Genomic DNA, 26018 nt, shown 5'->3' on the forward strand with positions numbered 1-26018 from the left:
GGTGATGGGAATCTTTATGGGAGTTGATGATAGGTATGTGTTTACCATGACAACCGCGCAAGTGGACAGATGTGTCCACCTCAAATGAAAACTTTATTCTGAACACAGTTGGAGTTAGAGCGGGGACAAAAAATCATTTCTATTTATGTAGTATATATAACGAAAGCGGCTACCCCGTTACCATGACAGCCGCGAAAATTGACAAATATAAGTCGTGACACATCGCTCTCTGTGTATCCATGTATCCACTAAAATTAAAACAGTTGGAGTTGTAACCCGGACACGATATCATATCTATTTATATAGTCTACATAGGAAAAATGGCAATCTGGTAACAATGACAACCACGCAAATGGACAAATGTCAGTCACGACACATCATCATCTGTTTATGTATGCATTCACCAAAAATGAAAAGTCTACGCGTAAAACAGTTGGACAGCCCAGACACGGAATCATATTTATCTACAAATTACATATATATAGGGAAACGGGCGATCTGGTAACCATGACAACCCAGGAAATGAACAAATGTGATTCGCGACACGTCGTCATCTGTGTATGAATGTATCCACCAAATATTAAAACTCTGTGTGGAAACCTGTTGGAGTTATAGCCCGGACGCAAATACGAGCGGAGTTACGGGCAAAATCGCTATAACACAATACGCTCCGCCTATTGGCGGGGTGTATAAAAATTGATGAGATTTTGACATCAGTACTTGTCGTTGAGTGTATGAAGTTTCTGTGTAAAAAAACATTTTGGGGGTAAACAGATCAATATTTGTGGAAATATAATTATGTCTAGATGTCAGGCCACGGATAATTTCACGGCAGGGTATCACAAACAAAATGGCGGAATATCATGTTAGCGTTGACAGATCTTTGACATGGTGGACATGTGAAGGAGTCATGTGAACGCGTTTCGGGGGGCCTTGAGAAGTTTGTAGTTTGCATCTGTTGACTGTAAGTGTTGTATAATTTACATATTTCTTCTATTTCACGGAGAGTAAGCTCTCGGATGGTTGTCGGGGGAACGGACGAGGGGACGGGAGATAGGATCTTGAGTAGTTGGGTTTCGTGAAGCGGACAAGACTTAAGGGTACAATGTTCCGCTGATTTATGCCGCGCTGTACAGCTATGGCGTCAGAGCCGGGACTGATTCGGATTTAATCTAGAAGTGAATGGGCAGTATGAACCTATGGGGTTGCCAGTAACGAACAGCCGGTTTTCAGCTTAGTTCCCAGCGCTTGTCCTTGACGTGAGAGAGTCGTTTGATATGAATCCGTCTGGTCAGCCCGACGTGTCAAGTGTGACACAACCTAGGAATGATTAATGGGGAGCTTGGAGAGACTCAACAGGTCTGTCCCCTTAAAACCGTCACACCGACTCGCCAGATTCTGACTAACAACCGCCTGGATCAAGTTAGTTGCACATCACTCCCACATCACAACAACGTCACACACCGGCATCAAAACACTTGTCACTGAATCCAGGGGAATATTTCATCCTCGACTCGCTGGAATTTCTACGTGATCTTCAAGAATCGTGCCTTCGGTGCTCGTATGGCTGCGTTCCACCATGCTCGCTGGCGGTCGCACTTCGCTCTTTTGTGGGAAGGGCGAGAGGTTTGGATCGGCCAATCAGCAACGCTCTTCTATCCGTCAGCCTAAGTGGCTGCCTGCTGGCCTATTTGTCTGGCTTGCTGGAGCAGGATGGGGAGCTGTAGTTTGCAGCGATCAAACCGCCCAGTCGATTAGATGCTCTTCGGCCTCCTATGGACTTCGGCTTCCCCATGTCTGCTAGAGCCAATGCTTTCAGGATAGACTCCCTAATGTCTGGTCCTCTAGCGGAAGCCGCGACCCTCTCAAGCCTAGGATACCCTACTTTTCCCTCCCAGCGGGCCTCCGACTGTTTCTTTGACTGGGGACAGGGCTCTGCTTACTGTTCCGGCATCAAGAACATGGAAGGTAAGTCACATCAGGTGTGCCACTAACCCCCCCCCCCCCCCAACCACCCCCCCCCCCAGGGACATTCGCTTGAAAAACGCACACGCTGCCCGTGTCCCCCTATCGGAGAAACGTTACTTCTCACCAAATAATCACACGTTTCAACAGGCAATCAATTAACTACGTGTAGCTAAAGAAGGATTTCTAGTAGTGCGACACAAATACATACAAAATTCGATTCTATTTCCCCCCAAACAACCTGGGATTTTCCATCTGAACACTATTTCGTGGTTAAAATTCGTAAATAAAACTGTGGAGGAAGAATAAATGTCTGCACAACTGGTAAATGTATGCATGTGGTAAACTTCAGTAAAGCTAGCCTTTGAAAACAGATTCACGTGTCAATCCGTACCGTAAGGTACAGTGATAAGAGTAGGCTCTAAGTTATTGCAATAATATCTCTTTTGTAACATCATAGTGTTTTGTTTTGTTACAAATTCCACTCCGATTTACAAACAGACAATTTAGTAGATAGCAATATATTGCCTGTTTTGTACAAAATCCAGTTCCAACTTTGTTCACAGTTTTTCACGTTGCTCTTTGTTTGCAGCATGCCTACTGAACGGAACGAATGGACGGTCGTATTTTGACGCAACAAGGTACGAGCCTACCCAGCTTCAGAACAGTACAAATGCTAACAGGAACACTTTTGATGGCGAAAGTGTAAAAAATGAACCTGAAAATGGAACTAGTGTCAGCTCCGGAAATTGTGAAAGTCCGGAGAGCTTTATTAAAAATAATAAAAGCGAAGGTGAGAAGAAACCCCTGTATCCTAAGCTGCTGAATGTGAACGCTCATTTGGAGATGAAAGCTTTGTGGGAAGAGTTTGATCAGCTAGGCACGGAGATGATCGTTACCAAAGCAGGAAGGTCAGTCATTTTTCATTATTTTTATTAATATTATCATAATTGGTTGAAAATTCTGGTGTAGATGAGAAAATTCTGGTGTAGGAACGAAAAACTTAAATTACTATAATGTCTTATTAGATTGATCTATGGTGTTATGTCTTTCGGTTTTTACAAGATTATATGATCAAATCTACAGACATTGCAGACTTACATTCGGAAAAGTTATTATTCATGTATAATACGATTTACGATTAGTTGTTACTGTTGCTGGGTTTCTTCACTTAATGACTGATTTAGTCTACACAAATGCTGCAACGTGGTCGTCCGATTCGTTCTATGGGAATAGAGAGATAAGCTTCAGTAAGCCTCCCTGTTTACTTGGAAATTGGACGGTGTAAAGAAAGTGCGTGTATGACATGACTTCATTTCTAAGAACATATATGAGTAATCTCAGATTATGCGGACCTCACTAGACTTCATGTGTCAATGTGGCAGGATTCTACATTTTTTTCTCATTTTCTACTTCCGGTTATTGAGTGATCACGTGAAACATATTCTGGTAGACCAGTATGGAATTCAACATTATTCTGACCTGACGTTTATACTGATTTATTTGTGGTCTGTTTCAAATCGACACCCGTCGCGCCCTATAGCAGGCAAGGAATTATACTTTAGTCCAAATCTCCAGTGATACTTATATTAGCTGTAAACGAAATTTAGAACAACTGGCCGTCTTTTGAGGATTTTTTAAAAACATACTCTTTGTTATATGTCTTAAAGCAAGACGTTTCTTTCCACAATGACATTAAACACATAACTTCTAGATTTTCATTCAATTTTTGCTTTATAATTCTAGTTTTGTTTTTCAAACGGCACTTCAAATTTTGCAGATTGCATTGGGTATGTTGAAAGTACAAAACTACGCATTAAACTAGCATAAAAATCTAGGTGTGAAAGCTTAGGGGGTGTCCAAAATACTCGTTCATCGTGGAATGTGTATACATCATGTAAGTACACGTATGAGGCTGTATAAGTCTATGGATATATATAAAGTGTCAGAAGATGTGTCAGTTTCCGTATCTATGTCACAGTGCTGTTATTTAATACCACCGTGGCTGCTCTGTGGCATTCACTCCTGTCACATCCGCTTACCACGGGCAGTAGACGTGAACTTCACAGGGCTCTTTCCCTCGATCAGCTCGTCACCCATAATCAATTACATGTGGAAATTACCCCGAACGAACTTGAGTTAAAAATTCTTTGAATTAGTTTAAAGGAATCGCATTGTTTCTTGATTTGATATAAGCCTACGCTATGAAAACCAGATGGTTTGGATTTGAACTCTTTAGTGCACCAATTACTTTATAAGCAAGGAAAATTAAAAGTTTTAAGTCTTCATTAAGATGGACATTTTAAACATAAGACTGAAGAATATATTGTTTGTATACAAGGGTTAAAATTTCTACTGTGGATAGCTAAATCAGAGTAGTTTCTAATACTTTTTTCTTTGCATTTAAATGTAATTGAAACAATCAGATAATATTTGTCCAAAATTAAGTGAGATTATAATAGACAAAATACTGTTCAGTTGATGTTTAAATTATTACAAAGTCATAATAACGATCATGGGAGATTATCTCAATATGCGATTTTCTTTGAGAGTCACGTGACAGATTCAGGTAGGTGCAGAGAAATGTGATACTGCTCGTTTAATATGATACCGTATCAGTTACTACCGGGTCATCGTATGTACATCGTATGTACACAGAGCTTGACGCATTGACACATGAGGCTGTATTCAGTTTAACTAGTCATATGGACGGGGGAATAATAACATTGGTGGTAGAGAGTAGATTAACGGATTAAATTTGTTGTTTTACATTTTAATCGCTATATATTGTCGACAATACAATTGCGATCGATTGTTCTCTTACAGATAAGCTGACGTAGAAAATGTCAGAAAATTGACACACTCAGAGACGAATGTTTACAAGGATTTCATCAGATCTGATATTTAGATCCTATTAGACTTACGCTTTAATTCTACGTAAACACTTGCTGTAAATCACATTTGTTTTGAAATTTGTTATAACCTAAATCCAGTAAATTAGTGGAATATATGTTGCTTGATCATTATTATTAACTCAGCGATAAATTTATCTTTTGTGTCTTGTAGCCTTTTTTTTTAATTTATATGTCTATATGCGTTGGATTTTAGCCTAGTGTAATTTTTTGAAACCGCTTTTAAATAAAGTATTTTAGTAAACGATTGATTAGCTAAGCTGTCCATTTGTTTTACAACAGTTAATACACCCCAGTTTCCCTGATGACATTTGCAATTATCAGTTAGAATCTCTTCCAGATGGACCTAAGGTATTTTCCCCCCAAATGACATTCTTTAGCTACAAAGTATTTTTCGACACAACAAGACAAAGAATGTTCTAAACATACTGATTTCAAAGGATCGAGTTCAAGCGCGTCTGTCTTAGCGATATGGGTGAAATATTGCCGTTAATCCATAAATCGTTGATTCATTCATGTGCGTCTGCGTTATGCATGTATTGCATTTGATAGCCTGACTTTATATTTTTACACAGCCGTATGTACACATCATGATACGAACGAAAATATTATTTTTTTTATTCTGTTTTAAGCCCTAGTCTTTTACAGTGAATGATAACTGTACACATCACGGTTCGGTATTAAAAGTTAACACATGTACTTCACTTCGGGCAGCTTTGACTGTACCATTGTTGCTCAACCTACCCCCACGCCAAGGACACACGCACACACACATACTAAGGGCATTCTGTACTGTAGGTCCTTACCTCTAAGACCCAGTTTCACACACATTCTCATTAATGTCTTGGTTAATGAGCTATGAAGCCATCCACACGGCCCACGCCGGGTGGCCCGTCCACCTCGCTTAGAGCTGATAGGCTTCTCCTCATTTGGGAGGTACAAAAACGTGGGGCAAGCCGTTCAGTCGGCCGTAAAGAAAGCCCGTTTACATTTGAAGGGGAAAATGTTCATTGATGAATAGCTCTAGTAATTCCTTGTAATGATGGCTGTAAGGAAGACCAATATTTTGAGCTCTCCAGCAGTTGAAGATAATTGTTCTGCAATATCGCTAATTTCGAGAACATATAAAAATTCATATCTTTGAGAAAGCTGTGGAAGCTGCGAAGACACTTTAAATTTAATGTCGTTGTTGATGTTTTCATCTAAGGTGTAAACTTAAACATTTGGTTGTGTTACAATCGGTAAATCGGCGCTACAGATCGGGAGGGTAGCGGATTTGCACGCCTCTTTACAAAATATCAACACATGCCTACTCCAAGTCTTGTCATTCCCCATCCCTCTGGTGCAGACTGAGCTTCACCAGATGCATGGTCGCCGCACAGGTACGCGTAGGAAGAATGATGGATGCAAGTGGCGGAGTGTATATCAGGAAATAGTCTGTTAATAGGATAGAATATTATATGGTTATGAAAATAAACTAAAATTTGCAAACAAAAACTTTTCCGAAAACAATGTATGATATTTTCTCCGGATGTGGTTTTACAGTCGGGTGTCAGTGTTTACGTAACATTATAGCTTGAAAAATGGAATTAGTGTTTCCCACATTAAATCGCCTAGATACAGAAAATAACTTTACTGCTAATAATAATAGAGGTTTAACTCCGGAGAAAAGAAGCCATTGTAATTAAGATGATAATACCGAAAGCTGATTCCAAAAAGGCTATTCTACAAAAGTCGTGCCTAAATGTTTTTCCCTCTATTTCTTTACCCTCGAAATTGGTAAAGTTTGAATTTTTTCAGCCCGTAAAATTAATTTCACCACTGCTCTGATTTAAAGCCACTTGTAACATTTATTTCCATGTGATATTTGTATGCATGGCATTTTGTCTACATATGCTGGAGTTCAGAAGTTTCAGTGAGATCGATAGTTTTTATTAAAAAGATATATTTTTGCGACATGACAAATTCTTTATGAAAAAAATCTGTGGCATCCTGTTTGACGTAACTGAATAGTGTGCTTCGTCTTCTGTTATTTAATATGGGAATAAAAATGGATATCTAAAACTTCTTTGAAGACCAGTTTTACGATATGCGTTTTTGTGTGTATTAAACATCCTATGGACTACAGAAATTCCCAGGTTTTACCTCAAAATTAAGTCAGTGTGTTGTGATGAGATACAGGGAGCATCTGTTCGGTATAAATGCAACTGCCACCATCGTCTTACTAAGCTTTCCCTCCCACGGCGGGGGTAGTAATAGTGATAGGTATCCGGGAGATATGACTTATTTTGCGATCCTTTGATTTCCGAGGGGCTTGGGGTTTAATTATCGTCGAAAGGAGGGCGGGATTGGTTAGAGTTATACATATGTTTTTACCGCGTGAATTCTGGTCTCAGGGAGGAGAAGGGCAGTTAGAGTCCCTACCCTTCCGTAAATCACTGCGGAGTGACCGATCACGGGATGCTATAACAGAGAGGTGGGGTAAGGGCGTTGGGTAATTTGTAACGGGTTAATTACGTCTGGATACCTGGTGATTAATTGGTGGTATCTTGTCAGAACGACTGTGGGTCCATCTGAGTATCGCCTGTGCCAAAATGTGGTGTCAATTAGCTACTCCTAACGCACATTTGCGATAACATATAAGTATGTAGGCTATAGACCTACAACTTACTTAAATTTCCCGCACAGCTAAATTGGGCGACAATGTGAGGGTTAAGAGCGGCTGGAAATAATTCCACATGGCGCTGCACTTTTTCATACTTGCTATTATTTTCTTGAAACATTTTTTGTTTATTTCCAAAAGATGTATTGCGACAGGCCTTTCGGAATATTAAGGATAATCATGCTAGAACACTACATTTCCTCTTGCACATTTTTACAAAATACAGAGTTCATCGTTGTGCTAGTTTTAAACTTAATAAACATATTTTATACCCTTAACGGGCATTGCTAATGAAAATCTATTGCGTTTAAATTTAGTTCAGTAAAGAATATTATATCCTAACCCGTTTAACAAAATCTGTTTTTATCAAAGTTGTCATATACTGTAAAAGGACGGAAAGATTTCTAGTAATACCTTCTGGGGTTTTTTATTCATGCGTAAAGGTATTCATTAAAGTGTTGCCCGGATAAAACCGAAATATGCGGTGAGAGGAGAGTTAGTGAAAAATGAATAATGAATGACTAATATGGTCCGGGCATACTCTGTAGAAACAACTGTGTACAGATTTGCAAATCCACACTGATAAGTATATCACACTGATAAGTATATCAGTGGTACATAATTTGTGTATTTTCAGTTACACAATTTGTCTACCGCTGATACGCAGATTATGTAGATGTACATTTTTGACACAAAATTGTGTACTGTGTACTACTTGGAGAGAACCGTTCTTAGCGTATAGCCCAAGTATAAAGTCCAAATGTATATGGTATTAAACTTCGAATACAGTTTGAGACGTCAAAACATTGGGTGCATGTAGAAGAGTTGTAAAAAGTCGAAGTGATGACAACAGCTGCTGTTGCATGGGTATTATCATTTAAAATAATTTCTGTTATTCACTTTTCTAATTGTGTTTATCAAGTATAGTTTCCAGCCATAAACTACTCATATAAACCAACGCCATGCCGAAAGTATTAGTCATTCGTTTTGTAATACTAATCCCTTGCCTTATGTTTCTCTGTCTAGTACCGTAAGGTTTTTCACTTGCTGTTGAAAACATATTTCGCTCTGGGACATTTATATCGGAATCCAGGACAACGTGTGCATTGTTTATTAGGAGTAGTTTGTTGATGTATAGATACTTCAAGTATTAATGACCAATCTAGCCAATCCAAATGCCTTACACACTTAATGCATGGGAATTCTTCCGAAACGTGCCAAGGACTGCGGTATATTTATAAGAATTGAAATTCACCGATCCTATCGTCCTGCATGTGTCAGCCCAATGTTGTATAGGTATACACGACCAAACGGGCGAGAAAGTGTAAGAACTGCTAACGTTTCTCACACCCCTACCCGCTAGGAAAAGCACCATTACCCAGCCCGACTTTATCGTCCAAATGGACTGGACTGTAAAAGTTGTTGTTTTTTTATTCCCGCGGTAAAGAGCTGAATTAGCTGTTATCGCAACAATGCCATCTTGAGAATAAACAGAGTTGACAATTAATGATTTCTTGTGAACAGGTGCTCTCGGCGCGGATTGTTTCTCTGCGAGCCTACCGAGTCTGAGTTAGATATAGCTGGGATGCGGGCGCGTGATGCGGGAGTCCCGGTAACTCCCACTCTTCGCCCGCGTCTCGTCTCTGCACGTTTCCCACACAAGGGCGAATGACAGGTCCTGACAGTGGACACTTCCGTCTCTTTATTTACACATCCTTTGAACTTTTATGATAACTTACAGCTCGTTTCGAGGCTGTTTTGCCAACAGTCATCACCGCCAGAAAGATATTATATCCCGAGAATATGGGAAAATTTTTATTTCAAAGAATTCGTGGAATATATATTCCTTATCATTATCCTTTAATGAGGATAACGTTATATCTTCCAATGGAGGCAAAATATTTGGGAACATTTCAGCCCCTATGTATCCCAATTTTCACTGTTAATGTCAGGATTACACTTACACCTAGGACAAGTCAGAACGTTTTGTCAGAAGCAACAGAGAGTGGCCTGTGCGCAAGAACTAAGGGCTTGTATATCACGTAAAGAGAAAGTTTATTTTAGGGAATTTTCGAGCAGTCTGTGTCCTGTTGGTTGCAAACATTTGTCAAACACTTCTCAAGACGGTGTGGTATTTCCTGATGTTTCGGTCATTTGTAACTTGTTATATTTAAGCATGTGTTACGTAAACAGTTTGAATGAAACCGTAAGTGAGGTAAATTGATAATAGGCCGTGTTTCATTGTTACTATTTACCTTCGTCCCTGCTCTTTTTCCACACTCTATGCATTAAGGCCTTTTTGTCTCGTAGGTATAGTGATATACTTTCAAGAACCGACAAAAATGGTTAACACCGGAAAGGTTTCAGGTAAGGATACCTTATATATCCGTGCAACTATACACTGGTCGATGGAGATCCTGCTTGAAATTCAAATCGCCAACAATACAAAAAAAAAACACGATACCATTTCAAAAATATTTACAATGAAATTAGTTTTTAAATTTGTTTGCGACGCTAGCTCACCCGTGTTACATTACAATAATTTTGACAGCCTGAAACGGTGAAGGCCTGAGATGATCTGTCATTCAGATAACGGTCCTACTGCAAGTTTCATTGTAGGCCTATATACGTGTTTCGAGGTACATTCCAGGTTTCCTGTAGTTTTGACGCTAGGCCTACGGCGAAGATCTAAGTGGCACCTCATTACCAGTTTTCTTCCAGATGAATGTTTTTGTGACAAGTGATGGTGATACAACATGGTCGACGTCTTATCTCCTAACGTTTGACATTCGCCGCTTATTGCGTGCACTTGAGATGATCCCGTTTTCCAGGCCGCGAGCCAATGGGATTAGGCGTAGAGGGATATTCTTGCTGCCAGTGTGTTGCGCTATCACGTGACATTAGCCAAGAAGTTATCGGCCTCGTTAGACATACATAAGTTTGGTTTTAATTCAGTCTCCACTTTCAGAGAGTAGGAGTTGGGAGCTCAGAACTGTCGGCTCTAATAATCGGTCGCACATTCTTAGCGGATAGAACAGCTCCTCGCATCGAGCAAACCAGTAAATTGTTAATATCTTCCGTTACTTTATCACGATGCCAGACTTGACGTGCCATTTTGAATCTAATCATAATACATGCCTGAAGTCAATCGATGTGACGAAAAACATTTATTCTGGTAGGTTAACATTCTTGTTTTAAATGTTTGGAATAAGACTTTGTTCCACTTCCATAGCCAGTAGGGTTAGGTATGGGTCATTTGGATCATTTGGAAAGTTAAATGAGATCAAAGTCAGAGTTGTAAATATATTTTTATGATATATAAAGTTCGGAAGTTCCCAATAGCTATCTAGGCAGGACCAAAACAGTTAGACCCTCATGTTAAAACAAACAGCGTGCTACAGAAAATGTTAGAATTGCTCTATTCGCAAAGTCAACAAAGACAAAATATGTACTGCATGTATGTGGATTTGCATTCCTGCAACAATACTGTGTATCAGTTACACAGTAGTTTTTGGAGAGAAGAAAAAACTATGTAAATACGAAATACACCCAAATATTACACTCTAACGTGTGGTCTAGATTATATATGTGTGTTTTGCTTTAATATATAGTAGAAGATTTTATCAATTATCGCATGAAATTTGATTGCCACCAAAGAACGACCAGCCTGCCATTCCAAGAGGAATTCATTACCTTCTCTTAGACAGGTGGGAAAGAGCGAATTTTTTCTGTAAATGGAGAGCGAGAAGGCTTCACTTGATTAATAACTTTCACGTCAACTGATCTTTACATTAGATAATTTGTGGCATCTTTTTACATATATTTATCCGCTTGTACCATCTGGGTTAAAGGAGAAGAAAATTTTTAAAAAATGGTACTATAGGCTGATAAAAGCACATTTTTTCTACCTGGTGGTGCGTAATAATTTTGCGATTTTTCCTCACCATACACGTGAAGCCCGAAAACGGCATGCTAGCATAAATCGCTGAGCCCATCGCTTCTTCCATCTTTCACACCGCGCTGTGGGCAAGTTGCCTCTCAGCCAATGAGAGTCGTTATAAAACTGCCGACTTGTTCATGTAAACTCGGAACCTACGTCCAACATTCCGGTTTCTCGATCGTCAAGCGGAAAACGAACTGTACTGTTCGCTACCTTCCAGGAAGAATGGGGGTCTTCGAGACCCAGGAGTCTCTCACCAATGCGGTCGCTGTGAGTTCAAGTCCAGCTCATGCTGTCTTCCTCTCCAGCCGTACGTGGGAAGGTCTGCAAGTAACTTGCGGATGGTGGTGGGTTTCCGTCGTTGGCCGCCGTCCAAGAGAAATATTCTAGAGTACGGCGCAAAACACCAATCAAATAAATAATAAATAAATAAATACTAGGAAGAACAGTTTTACCGAAAATGTACGAACTGCACTTCGGCGGTTTCCGACGGAAATTCTCCTCCTAACACAGAAGACTTCAGGGTTAGTTCTTAGGCAAAATGGAGTCGCCCACAGCGGAGTTTGGCGCTGACTTCAATCATAATTTATCAACTTGAGGTACATATTAGAATTGTTTATGGCGAAGAAATGCATACTCTTTTCAATGGTATTTGTTTGATATTTAAATTTTCTTCTCCTTTAACTTTCTAAATACACACTCACTCGTACACTCTCTAAATCAGTCAGCCGTACCATTACTCAATCACTAATACTCTCACTCAGTCGTACACTTACTTACTCACTCACTTACTCTCATTCTCATTCTCACTCTTTCACTCATTCACTCACTCAATGAACTACTCGTTCATCATTTAACTACTCAGTTTGTTCTGTTTCAGGCAGATTTTCCCCACTTTCCATATCCGCCCGTAGAGACTCGGTCCGCTGTCTGAGTATACAGTCTTACTAGTCACTCAGTCTGCCCGGCATCATTGAAAACTGATGACCTCTTCTCTCTTGTGTGTTACGGGCTTTATTTCCTATTTGTATAACTTCTTTCATACCTTAGTCTCTGGGAGCTGGTGTTAAACGTTGTTTAGGAAATGGATCTTGCGATTATCGGCTTTGAAGGACCCTTACGGACTACGAATGGTATACGAATGTCGGACATGACGCTTATATCTGTTTTGTTTCAGGCAGGTTTTCCCCACTTTCCAAGTCCAACTTGACTGAACCGTCTAGATTAGAGTATAATCTAGTTTATACTCTAAACTAAATTTTATTGTTTGAGTATACAGTCTCTTACTCCCTCAGCCTCTGTTCTGTTTTAGGCGGATGTTCCACACTTTCCAAGTCTGGACTTGGCTCGTTTTCTGAGGATACGGGTATACGGTCTCTTATTTACCCAGTCTCTGTTTTTGTTTCAGGCGGATGTTTCCAACTTTCCAAGTCCGCCTGTACGGACTGGACCCCTTAGCTGAGTACATGGTGATGATGGACTTTGTACCGTGTGACGATAAACGGTACCGCTACTCCTTCCACTCGTCCAGCTGGGTGGTGGCTGGGAAGGCCGACCCTCACGTGCCCGGCCGGATACACGTACATCCGGATTCTCCCGCCAAGGGAGCACAGTGGATGAAACAGATCGTCTCATTCGACAAGTTAAAATTGACCAATCACCAGATGGACGACAACGGCCATGTGAGTATAGCTTCTTTAAAGTCAACATGGAAATTCAACATTTAATTTACTAATTACTAAATTTACTAATCTATATTTTGTGTACACCAGTTATGTATGATATAATAAATTGGCCTTCATAGCAAATATTTAATCTTGGCAGTTTTATGGTTAGTACTGTTACTGTCGTTACTGTTGCTGTTACAAATGGAATATATAACAGGTTCTGAAGGGAAATTAGACTATCAGTTTTCTCTCACTCATGAACTTCAGCAAAGCAATGTAGGTATGATTGAAATATATTTCATTGCGTAAGACACAAGAGATTAATGAAAGGAAATAAGCAATTAAATTTTTTAACGTGCTTACATTTTCCACTTTCATACAATCAAGTCAAATTTACGCACATAAATGACCTCAAATAAATTTTGAATTCCCACTTAGCAAAGTAATACTTGTACTGGCGTGAAATTTTAAGATAATTTATCCAGGAAAACACTGGGTTTTTTTTTATAACGGACTTGTAATATATTCTCTAGTCTTGATGTGTTTAGATGTATTCTAAATCCTTCCTGTACACCGAATAACCCGTGTAGAAGGTACTCATTAACATCAGCGTGAAGGTAGTTCATCACAGAAGAGGTGGCGGGCAAGGTGCATCCACAGCACCTTAGACCTATCTTGTTTACACAACTCTCCACCTGCGTTTGGTGTCAGCGGTGGCAGACTGTTTACCGTCCCAGCACACTTCTCCATTAGCAGATCCACCGATGACGGACACTCCATAAAACTGAGGGAAAACATCATCATAATGCGCTAGAGACGCACAGTCTCTTCGTAATCCAAATAAACTAACCGGATAACATGAATAAAGTCCACATCATCGCTGTTAAAGCTATGTATTTTGCTATCGATAAGTAGGTTACTTTTGTTTTCAATTCAATAAATCAGTTAATGTTAGGGTCAAATCTACGAACTACGAACTTAAGAATTCAATTCGTTTGCAACATTTTAGACTACCTATTTATTACATGGGAAACTTGATAACTTTGACAAAACGACTCTTCAAATGAGTACTAATTTTGACCTAGCAGCACAAAAGAATTGTGCTTTTGAGTTGATACCGGATTTAGAGTTTCAAGAATCAGCATTGTAAATTTTCCCCCAAGGCTGTCTCAGTTTTCCATTTTAATATTCATTTATTATCCTACAGATTTTGTATTATTTCTTCTTTGTCTACAGATTATCCTGAACTCTATGCACAAATATCAGCCTCGGTTCCACGTGGTTTACGTCAATCCGAAGTCAGAAGACGTGTCCAGTACAGAGAACTTCAAGACGTTTATCTTTCCAGAGACGAAGTTTATGGCGGTCACGGCTTACCAAAATCACAGGGTGAGTAGAGAGTAGAGGGCAAACTTTCAGTATGACATGGGTTCGTTTTATATCCGTTGTTATATACGATTATACACATCATCAGTATGTAGCTAACTACGTACAGGTTATACATTGATAGCTCATATTTTTCTTATATAAATTTATTTCATTGCCTACATTTTTTGCAACTTCTGTTTTCATGAAGTTCATGAAACACAATCATATACCTTTCAATTTTTCTTATTTCAATCAATTCACTGTATGTAGAAATGTAGGAACACAGATTTGTTTCTCAAAACTTAAGTACAGGTATGTGTCATGAATTCATTAACAGCCATTTCTTATTCAGCCTATTACTGGCGCATTATATTGCATCTAATGTTGATTGGGAATAAAAGATGTGCATGACGTGGTTTCACAAGACAACTTCGACTTCGACACAGTGTTTGTACCTAATGTGATCTCTTCACCATATGACTGGAAAATTGTCAAGTACGATGTTAAAACTGAAGCATACATACATACATACTTCTACTTCGATTTGTCGATAAACTTATGCAACCAATAATAAATATCTTAAGTTGTACAATATAAAATAAGACATAAATGAGTAGCAATCATTTTGGGGGAATCAAGCTGGTATTTTCTGCTGAATCGACACGATCCACTTAAAAAAATCAGTGAGAAAGCCAGCATCATTTTAGTTTTTAAGCATTGCATTACTGTGTAATGTTTGTCTTGAGTAAGAAAATGGTAGACAGCGATTTCAAAGATTGTATTTCTTCAGTTCGTATTGATGCCCATTTTAATATATGCAACATGTGACAACGATGTTAAGATATGTTGATTACCAATTTACTTTTTGCGCCTATATAACACAGGTTCGGTCTGATGGTTTGTGCGCATTATATACCATTCTGTCTTTTTTCTACTTTTGACAATGTTAAAATTTTTCAACCAAAGTCCAATGTGGCACTGGATTTCTGAAGTTTCGAAATAGTAATGCTGAGACAATATATCTCCGTTCTCATCTCAGTCTTTGATATCATTTTACGACAATTCGGAAATCCATTTTGTTCCATTTAGCTAGTAAATGATGTTGCGTATATAGAATTCTACATGGCGAGATATAGTATTTAATGTAAACATGTTACAAAATTTAATTTATGAAGCTTCATAGTGTAGTGTGCGATCGACTTGAAAGCTGTGTCATTGTGAGTTGTCTGATACATGCTCGAATCTATGAACTGTTGATAAACTTTGACCAGTCCCCGGGTACAGGGAATCTTGGTAAATGGGCAGTGGAATGCCCGGTATCCGCAGCCTTCACTTCTAGTCGGTCCCTTCATTAGTCCTTGTCAGGACTAGCCCAAACACAGCCCTGGGGCCGGGCACTTCGTGGGGAGATCAGGCGGGCTTAAGACCTCCTCCCGACACCTCGTCTATCTGAGACACGTCAAGCCCCTCCCGGCAAATCCCTCGCCGATATCTGACTTATGGTGTGAAAACCGGCTCCTTGTTTACCTTACTGATTCGCCCTCGATCATTTATTAGTAATTCTAACCCAGAAGTTTACGGTGTTGAGACTGACCCTTGTTTAATGTTGGCTCTCTTCATCTCAGCCATACGATGCCTTGTCTGCTTGACAGTCAAATCAGCTTTGTTACAACGTTCATCGCCTGAGACACCCTGCACGCACTTGATACCGTACAAAGTTCCAAACGCTACATGTATAACCGATCACACAGGTTTGGGGGTTTCACGAATGTTCAAACACAACGATTAAATAGCTGCGTAACGTTTGTGAAAGTAATATTTAGGCCTACCTGTTACCAGATAACAGGTCAACAACTCAGTTTAACATAGAAATTTAATAGAAGCCTGTAAAGCAAACTTTTAGGTCGTGCGCACTATACGTCAGGATGTTTTCCAGGTACCGTACCTTGCGAGGGGATGTTGATTGTCAAAGCCAAACGTGTAAAAAGTACTTAACCACTAGCGTTTTAAGCATTCACACAGGTTTAAGCAGATAGTCACTACAACTGCGTCATGTCGTGATGTCTGAAAATGGCAAGATGAAAATACCCTAATTAAAAGGTGCTTAACTAAGACATCGTCGTGACGAATAAAGGTACTGTTATATACACTACACAGAAAGATTAATTGCAAGAACGTGAGGATGGAAACCATATCTTACCTGATCTGATCTAGATCCAAATGGTTCCCAACTAATAAACTGTTCATACTTTTGCAATGTTTGCATGTAAATATGGCAAACCCGAGAGCTTTGCGATCAAAAAGGTGCCCAAACTATTCAGCTATAGTGTTCAACCTCCGTCTTGGATACCGTATTCGTGCTGTCCTCATTTACCCCCCCCCCCCCACCCCACCCCCACACACAAATAATAATTCTGACAACATGTCATCTTTCTTCATGATCATGCAAACAATAACCTTTAGAGTTACCGTACATTCTATAAGAAATTTAACTGATTGATTTAGCTTTTTGTGGTGTAAATCGTACATTTGTGCAGGAATTGTCAGGCTTACAGAGATAACCGCCAGTAAAGTAAAGAAACCCACGAAGCCTTTTTTTCACGGTTATTTGCTAGCTATCACACTGTCGTCGCTGCTTTGGTTTTACTCTCTATGCTGTACGTCTTAAATTATATGGCATATTTTCCGTAGATACATGTATCTTGATTCATTGTAACTGTTCACGGTGATCTACTTTTTCTTTTATACAGATAACTCAGCTAAAAATTGCCAGTAATCCCTTCGCAAAAGGTTTCAGAGACTGTGATCCTGATGATTGGTAAGTCCAGATTGTTTTCTTAAATTGCACAATAATTTTATTCTTGAATCACATCGCAAACAAATAAAAACATTGTCAAAAAGTCAAAGTCAAAAAGCAAATCCACATTTAAATAAAAATGTCGTATTTGACATTCAATTTGACATTTAATGTAATGTTGAAAATCTGATACAGGGTAATATCTGTAAAGTGTTTGTACGAGCTTCATCCCATTGTTCAGAGACTTCTCGACACATACCAACTGCACAAATGTTCAAAACTTATTTTACACATATTCTTTGCCATGATGTTTGTGAGTTTTTAGCGAGACAATATATTTCTATTCAAAGTCCAAACCAAAACTGGTAATTTGTCCATGCTAAGTGTAAAAATGTAAATTGTCTGTACAGATGTGTTAATTATAGATATTTCAGATGTTATCATGTATGGGTCTTCATTATTTTAGGCCCCGCAATCATCACAGACCCAGTAGTTTACAGCTAATTGGGGTTCCCAGAAAACGGAGTAAATCCGATGAAAAAGGTAAAAAAAACGCCTTTCTGTGACAGGCTGTATCCACCATGCTGCTGGTGTTACATTTTCAAACATTTCTTGTTTAAGTCTGCAACTCTCTACTGTGTTGCATAACAATTATAACAATTTAGAGTGTCCAGTTCATAAAAATTCCAAGCCTATCGTGGTATAAAATAATCATAAAATACGGTGAAAATAAGGTTCTAAGAAAACGCCCGACTCACAGCCTAATGTGTTATATGGGAAGACCATGCACTTTTCTCATTTTATCCAACTTTTTAGACACATTTATCCACTGGTCACAATGTATTACTACAGTCTGAACTGCATCAGTGCTATATATACTTTTTCTGATGATCTCTTAGGCAGTGTTGAAACAGAAGAACTGAACAATTCGGGGATTCCGAGAGTGTATAGCCCGAGCCTGACGGGAAGTTTGCCGATGGCCATTAACCGCCCGGACCAGAGCCGAGGAGGACAGACATACGCGTGTACCGATGGCTACACTTACAGTCCTTATGGACAGGACACGTACATGTCGACTGTGAAACAGAGAGCGACACCGTACGCCAGGAACGTTGACTACAGCGCCTACCATCCACGAATGAACGGATTCTATCCCAGAGTGAACAACTTTGGTTACAACTTCGAAAATAGGTGATGGATAGTATGAAAAATGCTGTGATAGGAAAATGTATTAAGAGAGCTGTCTGTCTAAGCCCTGCGACACATGGAACTATCTCCGCCTTGTCCACCATTGTAGTTGTTGCTCAACTAGCGTCAACTGTCTTCATGAAAATAATCAACCACCGTCCAAGACGCTTCATAGGAACTGTTCTGTTCAGGATTTGGGGCTAATTTGAGCGCTACACCCTGAAAGCAAAACTACCTTAAAGTGGCAACATTCGATCCACTGAACAAGACAGCAACAATTTTCCTGTAAAGCGTTTGTTACAGCATTTGTTGTGTGTCGTACCGTCAAGCGACATTAAAAACCGGCCCCTGGCTCACTGTCCGTGAAAAAAAAAACACACGTTGTGTTGAAGTTCACTGAACATGTTGCGGTCATTGTGAAATTACTTCTTATTAAACCTGTCGCAAAACTGGGTATCTCATTAAACCGCCGCCCTATATACATTAGACCGTGTGAATGTAGTTGCGGATATTTGCCAGCCTGGCAGAAAGACGATGTGTACACCATTGGCATCTTCTGACAGAACAGTGAGGACTGTTTATTATTTGACGTTACCAGTGCTATTACATTTACGTGTATTTCGAATCGATGCAGTAATGGTTCGATAAAATGGATAAAGTATCATTTTCAAACTGTACATTAATACATTCATCTTGACTGATTCTTCAGTCTACTATGCAACACGAAGAGAACATCTCCCTCTGCATGAGACCCGACTACGCAATCTCGCATTGCAAGATGCCTTATCGAACTTCATGTTCATATGTAAAGGTTCCACTTAGGTTGTTGTAGTTAGGCGATGCTCAGCAACATACGTACCATTCCTGTTGATTTTTTTTATCTTTGGAATGGGTCGTACAGTTACAACACGTGATACAGATCAACGCCTTTGTGTGTTTTACTGGCAACAAACTGTTTATTTTGAGACATTCAGCTCATTTATCATTGGTGACACTATTTATACACGACCTGTGCCTATAGCTGGATATAAGCGCCATGTCTACACTGTGCCTTATACATGTATTATAACTTGTGCACTTAATGAAACACACCTCTGCATGTTTATCCACTGGGCTGGTTTCCCCGCTCAGCAGTTCTATTGGGACGCATGTCCCGGTGTCAGGTAATTTGCGAGCAGTGACAGTTTCCATAGCATGGCCTTTGTACGTCTTCGCACTACGCACATGTAGTTGTACGTTGTATTGTTCAACGAATGATGATAAAAAAATGTATTGGTAAAATCCCCAACCAAATAAATGAATAAAATAATCATATTCCTTGCATTCTATACTACTGATCAGTGCTTACATTATTTCACACTCACCAATACAACGTTCTTTTCTTATTAAAAATAAGACATAATTTCAAGACAGCGAGACAACAATTAAAAACAGAAAACGCTTGTACACTGACATTAAGTTGTGCAATTTCTGTTTCTGTTTGAAATTCTGTTTAAAATTTTCAAAAATCACTACACAAACTGCACAAAATATTTTTACAGTTTTCTTAGACAACTTTCAATATTTTTGTTTAACATTTAAGAAATGAAATGGGTTTTAATAAGTGCAGTTGACTCCTACCCTCAGATCAGAACACAAACAAAACCTTGATATCAAAGGGTATTATGTACTCTTACTCACACTACATATATTTATTCACAACGAAAATCGTTTTCATTTCATTTGTTGAAACATATCACGCGTATTGTTTTTGCAGAACGCACGCGAAAATGGGCGATCAATTTTCGGAAGAGAATTGTTTAATTCTAGTTTAGAGGTATAATTTAAAAAGCACCTTCTTTCCACTCCCCTTGGATCCATTTTAGAAAGCAGCCGCAGCATGCGTATTCCTACATATATACTCGAGATAACGGAGGTACACGTTTCCATAGTAAATGCGTTGGACATAATGCGAAGACTAGGTGATAAAACTCCAGCTGTCGAATCCAGTGGCCTCGGGCATGACGTCACTAATTAGTGTACTCGTCATATGACCCCTTTCCAAGATGTTTGTGGTGAATAGCAAGAGCAGTTTTTTATCGACATTATGATGATAACTTTCTTCTCAAGTTTTTTTTTTGTAACTAAGTCTGTTTTTAGTTGTTTAAAATATATATGAGGATTTGGTTTATTGGCACATAAACCTGTAATATAGAAGATAGATATCTAGATGTAACCCGTGTTCAGCGTTTATGTAAACTGTGCGAGCTTAAAGTCATTGAGTATAAATCATTTGTCCTGAATATCTGAACCTTATAGAAAAAATGGATCAAACCACATTATGCTAGTAAATGTGTGTTTAAGTAAGTACAACTGCAAATTTTAAAACATTTATTTCGAGAAGGTAAAGTCAGAAAGCAATTATTACCTTCTCCAGCACGTGTTTCTGTGACATAAGTAGTGTTATTGGCGAACACAAACTACTGACGGTCTGCGCACGTATAGTTTGATATTTGGTATCCAATAAGCTAAAAACACCTGCTGAAATACGCTTTATTTCACTAAGCACAAAATACGTACGTCATGCCTGCACGAAGCCACTGGAAAAGAACGGATTCCTTTGTATACAGCGGGTTGCATGTCGAGTGTCCAGCAGAAAAGTATGTAATTGCAGTGCATTCTTAAAAATATCAAGCAATTTTCAAATTTGAACTGCCTTGAGTTGTACGATACACAATTTTGTATCGAAACACGTCCTCACCTGAAGAGTACGGTGTTTGTACACAGCGCTTACGAGCATTTGTGAAAGACGGTGTTCATATCAATCATAGAAAACCGTGAACAAAGCACTAATATATCAGTGTTAATATTTTTACTAATTTGAACTCCATCCCATCCTTCATGTGGCGTTTTATAGGCTTATGCAATCAAACGCAAAAGCTAGTCCGAATGTCGACTCCGACTCATTTTGTATCGTCATTGTAAATGTTCTATAATCACAAATGCATGTATATAGAACTAAGGAGCAGTTTTGCCGTGATATCTCACAGTATATATGTTTATCTTTTTCATTGAATATGGAGCCAGTGAAGAATAAATTTTACCTTTGAGGAAAATTTGTTTCTTTTGTTATAATTCCAGTAGTCTGATAACTGAATTCCTGTTTGGGGTTGAATATACTCCAGCTGTATAGGTCGATTTTATGGATGGCGAACTATGAAATGCCCGGGATAAACCACCGACTTTTGCCAAGATACTGGCGAACTTCCGTACGTTTAAGGTATAAAGGTATACCGCTGTGCGACGCCTCGCTCTCCGTTAAAATTTTCATTGAACACATCTTGACGAGAACAAGTATTCGCTTATTTATTTACATTTGATGATAGTTTATCCATGCTGAAGAATACTTAACCCATTTGCCTTGGGAAGGTTACTAGGGAACACAACTGTGACATACGTTCTGTTACCGGAAGGCGGGCTGCCATTACAACTTTCACAACTGTGACATACTTTCTGTTACCGGAAAGCGAGCGGCCGGTTTATGTATCTAGCGAACTTTCACAGCTGTGACATACGTTCAGTTACCGGAGAGCGAGCGGCCAGTATATGTATGTAGTCAACTTTCACAACTGTGACATACGTTCTGTTACCGGAAGCCGAGTGGCCAGTATATGTATGTAGTCAACTTTCACAACTGTGACATACGTTCTGTTACCGGAAGGCGGGCTGCCAGTACAACTTTCACAACTGTGACATACTTTCTGTTACCGGAAAGCGAGCGGCCGGTATATGTATCTAGCGAACTTTCACAGCTGTGACATACGTTCAGTTACCGGAGAGCGAGCGGCCAGTATATGTATGTAGTCAACTTTCACAACTGTGACATACGTTCTGTTACCGGAAGCCGAGTGGCCAGTATATGTATGTAGTGAACTTCATGTAATACCACACAACAGAACAACAATGACCGTGCCTTGCGATCAGTATAAAAGAGTACTGAATACAGAGTAGATCCAGAGCAGCGATAGTTGGTGATAGTTGGTTTAAACGGAATTATTTTTAAAAAGTTCTATCCAAGGCTCCATGCAGATAGGCCATGTACTGTAATGTGATGTTTCCAGTATATTGCGTTTGTTGAGGCCGCCTGAGATACATTTAACTTTGCGACTTCGAGTTGGAATCCAATCAGCTAATTTTGTGATATAATTTTCTGTGGTTGTTCTTACAAGTTTAGTTAATAGTTAAATATGATATAATTAAGGACGCACAGCATAGAGAGTAAAACCAGAGCAGCGATGACAGTATGATAGCTGGTAAATGGCCACGCGTAACCGGTGAAATACGGTCTCATTCCAATTTACCTAAGTCAGGGTTTTATTCTAACTGTTCATCTAAATGCATTAATAGTAGCAATTCACACTCCCCCTACCACCATGGCTTAAGCAGAATTAGGTAGAAAAAAAATGCGGTGATGTTTATTGCAATTTATTAGACGTCAGTGGCGTCCACCAGCAGAATCGTGGTTTATGCAGGTTTACAATATAATTAAAAACGAACAGCGGGGAGAGTAAACCAGTGCAGCTACCAGATCTACACGTCCTGGAGTATTTTTATTCAAATCGACTGTGGTGATTTTAGCTATATTATCAGTGTTAGTTGCATTTAGCAAGCAATGCCAAGCTAAATATTCTTTTCAATGCGCCTTTCAATATAAATTTAGATCAGTTATGAGTATTTGCCCTTTTGGTTCCATCATAGAACGCCACAGTCAACATATATTATTCTTTCCAATTCGATTGTGGAAAGCTTAGTTTAGTATACTGCCAGAATATTTTCCCTCTCCCTTTTACCTTTTCTCCCTCATGGGGCGCCATGCTTAAGAATACTGTTCTTTCCAATTCGTCGGTGGGAAGCCTGGCATATGTACCTTAATGGTCATTGTTCAAGTGGCTCCATTTTGAGCATTAACTGACTGACCTGCGGGAAACCTGCTTCAGTTATGGTTATTTATCAGCGCACTGCTGCCATGCGCCTCAATTTTAATGTTGCGTGGAATCAAGATATAAGTTAAATGCTGCTATTCTTTCCCTTTGGTCATGTACAAAGAGAGCTTAGTTAAAATACTTCCCAAATAGTTTCATCAATGGAGACACAAGTGGCAAATAGTAACAAATGATATAACCTTAATTATTTCGGGCGATGGGTCGATCAGGCCTAAGCTTAACTATAATCAAACAGGAATGGTCGAGTTAGTCAAGGGAAAACCAGTTTTGGGGAAAATGAAAACATGATGTCGCTTCATTAGTCACCTTGTATGGTAAAAGGCATAGCAGGGTTCGATTGATGCCAAGTACCTCCTCTGTTCAAAAATCATTTGCGTCAAATAGGTCACAACTGATTTTTAACATGGCGGCCCTTTTGATTTTCTCGATGTTCACTAACTTCTGAACGCGATATCTTGGTTGTACAAAATCACAAGCATTGAAGGTTACGTATCATAAACTTTTGATTGGGGATGTTTTATCGATCCATATGTATGTTGTTTTCTTTTGTTTTAATGTTACTATTCTTTCCAAGTCAACTGTGCAAGCCATTCTTCCCAACTCGCTTCCACAATGCAACACACAGTTTAACGGTAAATATATAACGTTTAATTAACGTGTTTAATTAAGGTTTTTTTAAACTAAATATTCCTGCATAGATCGAAATACTGCTCATGAACTAAGCGTCCATGAGGCCTCGTCCTTTCTTTTACTTTTGTTGTATATTAAATGTGATGACAACACAGGATTTTGAACAATTCTAGATCAGTGACATCTAATAAATTGCAACTAACATTTTACCAAATTCTGCTCACGCAGTGGTGATTGTGGTCGTGTAATTTGCATCGTGACAAACACAACAGGCAGTATTTCAACGGTTACATGTGACCATATGCCAATTATGACAGCGTTATGAATATTTTTCATCAAGGAAGGGAAAGTTAAAATCTGAGTACCCTTTGTAATTTGCAAACGGAAAGCTTAAATCAGTTATTAGTATTTTTGAATATTTTTTCTAGTTCCATTACGGTCTTTTAATAGTTTAATATTAATAGTTTAATTTTGAGTATCCATTCCAATTTGCGTGTGAAATTCAAATCGAAATTCACAGAGAACTCCAATGCGCAAGCGCCTCATCACGCGGCCAGACCGTTGTAGGTGTCTCCTGTTAAGCCTATGTTTACCAGTCATCAACACGTTACATAACTCTGAGTAAAGTGTTTCGGGGTGATTACGTAATCACACTAGTGTAATGAAGTTTAATGAGCTGGACAGAGACTTTACCAGAAGCCTTTGAGGTGGACAAAAGTGGTGATGAGAGGACCAAAAACTGTGACAGGGATTGAGCTTTGACAGGAATTTGCCAACTTTACCTGTAAGAACGACTCGAGTTGAATAAATTTTGGCTTTTTAAAAATTAAGTTATGGATAAAATATGGATGGTTGAGACGTTTGTTTTCTTAATAGAGTTTCATCCACACTGATTAGGCCATTAATGTAGAATTTGCCACGTTTAAACATAGTACAAAGTTTTTGATTTTTCAGTGGCTACTTTTTCAAAATGTATATGATTATACAAATATGTATGATTTTGAAAGCAGCAGAGCACACAGCCCTACAACCATCGGACGCACCCTAGCCCATACACCCAATGCTGCTCTACCCTACCCCCACTTACCGTGTGTGTTATCTACTACTAATTAGTTCATCCGTGTCATCAGCACGTTGATTTGTCTACATGACGATCACATATAGTCCAAGCCACAGACCTGGATATACGACGCTGTATTTGGTCAGTCTGTGGAAGCAATCAGTGGGAAATGACGTAATGTAATGTTAACTGTACACGCAATCACCGTCACTGGGATGAAGGCACATTTGTGATCACATATGTGGTATCCTGATTTATGTTTGAGATGCGTTGGGACTGAATAAATGTTTACCATAGAGTTATAACAAAGATCCTGGACGTTTTCATAATGGCGATAAATATAGAAAGGGTTATCAACTAAGTTTGAAATAGCATCTTTGATCAAATATTGCTATAATGTAATGTCTATGTTAAATAGTGTATTAACGATAGTATTTTTACGGATTTGTGGTAACACAAATCAATGATACCATGCTACACTCGGTTCTCTGGACCACATTTGCTAATATACGCAGTAATAATATTACATACAAAGGGTCTTACGCAGCGATCGCAAGATGCGCATGGCGTGACATCGATGGTAACATGTAGTGAAGGGATACGGCACTATGGTAAAGGCGAAAGACCTTTCCTTGCTCGAGATGCACAAATACGGCAAAAGCACTTTCCATGGCGATATATCTATAAAGTATATGTTGTCATGGAATTTGCGACTGCTTCTTAAAATGGGCTGCAAAAGAGAAGGTGCCATTCCTGACAATTACGGAACAGCATATAGAACAAGTAGGAACGTGCACAGCAATTATAGGGTTCAGGATGAGGTGGGGTGGGGTGCCTGGGGGTGGGG

General features: G+C 39.1%; 1 protein-coding gene across 1 annotated transcript; it reads left to right on the plus strand.

The window, feature by feature from the left end:
- Positions 1 to 1597: 1597 nt before the first annotated feature.
- On the plus strand, positions 1598 to 21584 carry LOC135476225 (T-box transcription factor TBX10-like). The gene is made up of 7 exons (XM_064756169.1): positions 1598 to 1968; positions 2558 to 2876; positions 12888 to 13161; positions 14383 to 14535; positions 17265 to 17332; positions 17778 to 17854; positions 18211 to 21584. The coding sequence occupies exons 1-7, from the start codon at positions 1776 to 1778 to the stop codon at positions 18504 to 18506; spliced, it is 1380 nt and encodes a 459-aa protein (XP_064612239.1). The 5' UTR covers positions 1598 to 1775; the 3' UTR covers positions 18507 to 21584.
- The last annotated feature ends 4434 nt before the right edge of the window (positions 21585 to 26018 follow it).

This window comes from Liolophura sinensis, chromosome 10, assembly GCF_032854445.1.
Source record: "Liolophura sinensis isolate JHLJ2023 chromosome 10, CUHK_Ljap_v2, whole genome shotgun sequence".
Classification (NCBI taxonomy): Eukaryota; Metazoa; Mollusca; class Polyplacophora; order Chitonida; family Chitonidae; genus Liolophura; species Liolophura sinensis.

Excerpts from the sequence above, each read along its gene's own strand:
- LOC135476225 (XM_064756169.1), top strand. The coding sequence starts at position 1,776 with ATGGACTTCGGCTTCCCCATGTCTGCTAGAGCCAATGCTTTCAGGATA. Across the intron at positions 2,877-12,887 it reads ATCGTTACCAAAGCAGGAAG|GCGGATGTTTCCAACTTTCC; the intron begins GTCAGTCATTTT and ends TTTTTGTTTCAG. Across the intron at positions 14,536-17,264 it reads CGGCTTACCAAAATCACAGG|ATAACTCAGCTAAAAATTGC; the intron begins GTGAGTAGAGAG and ends TCTTTTATACAG.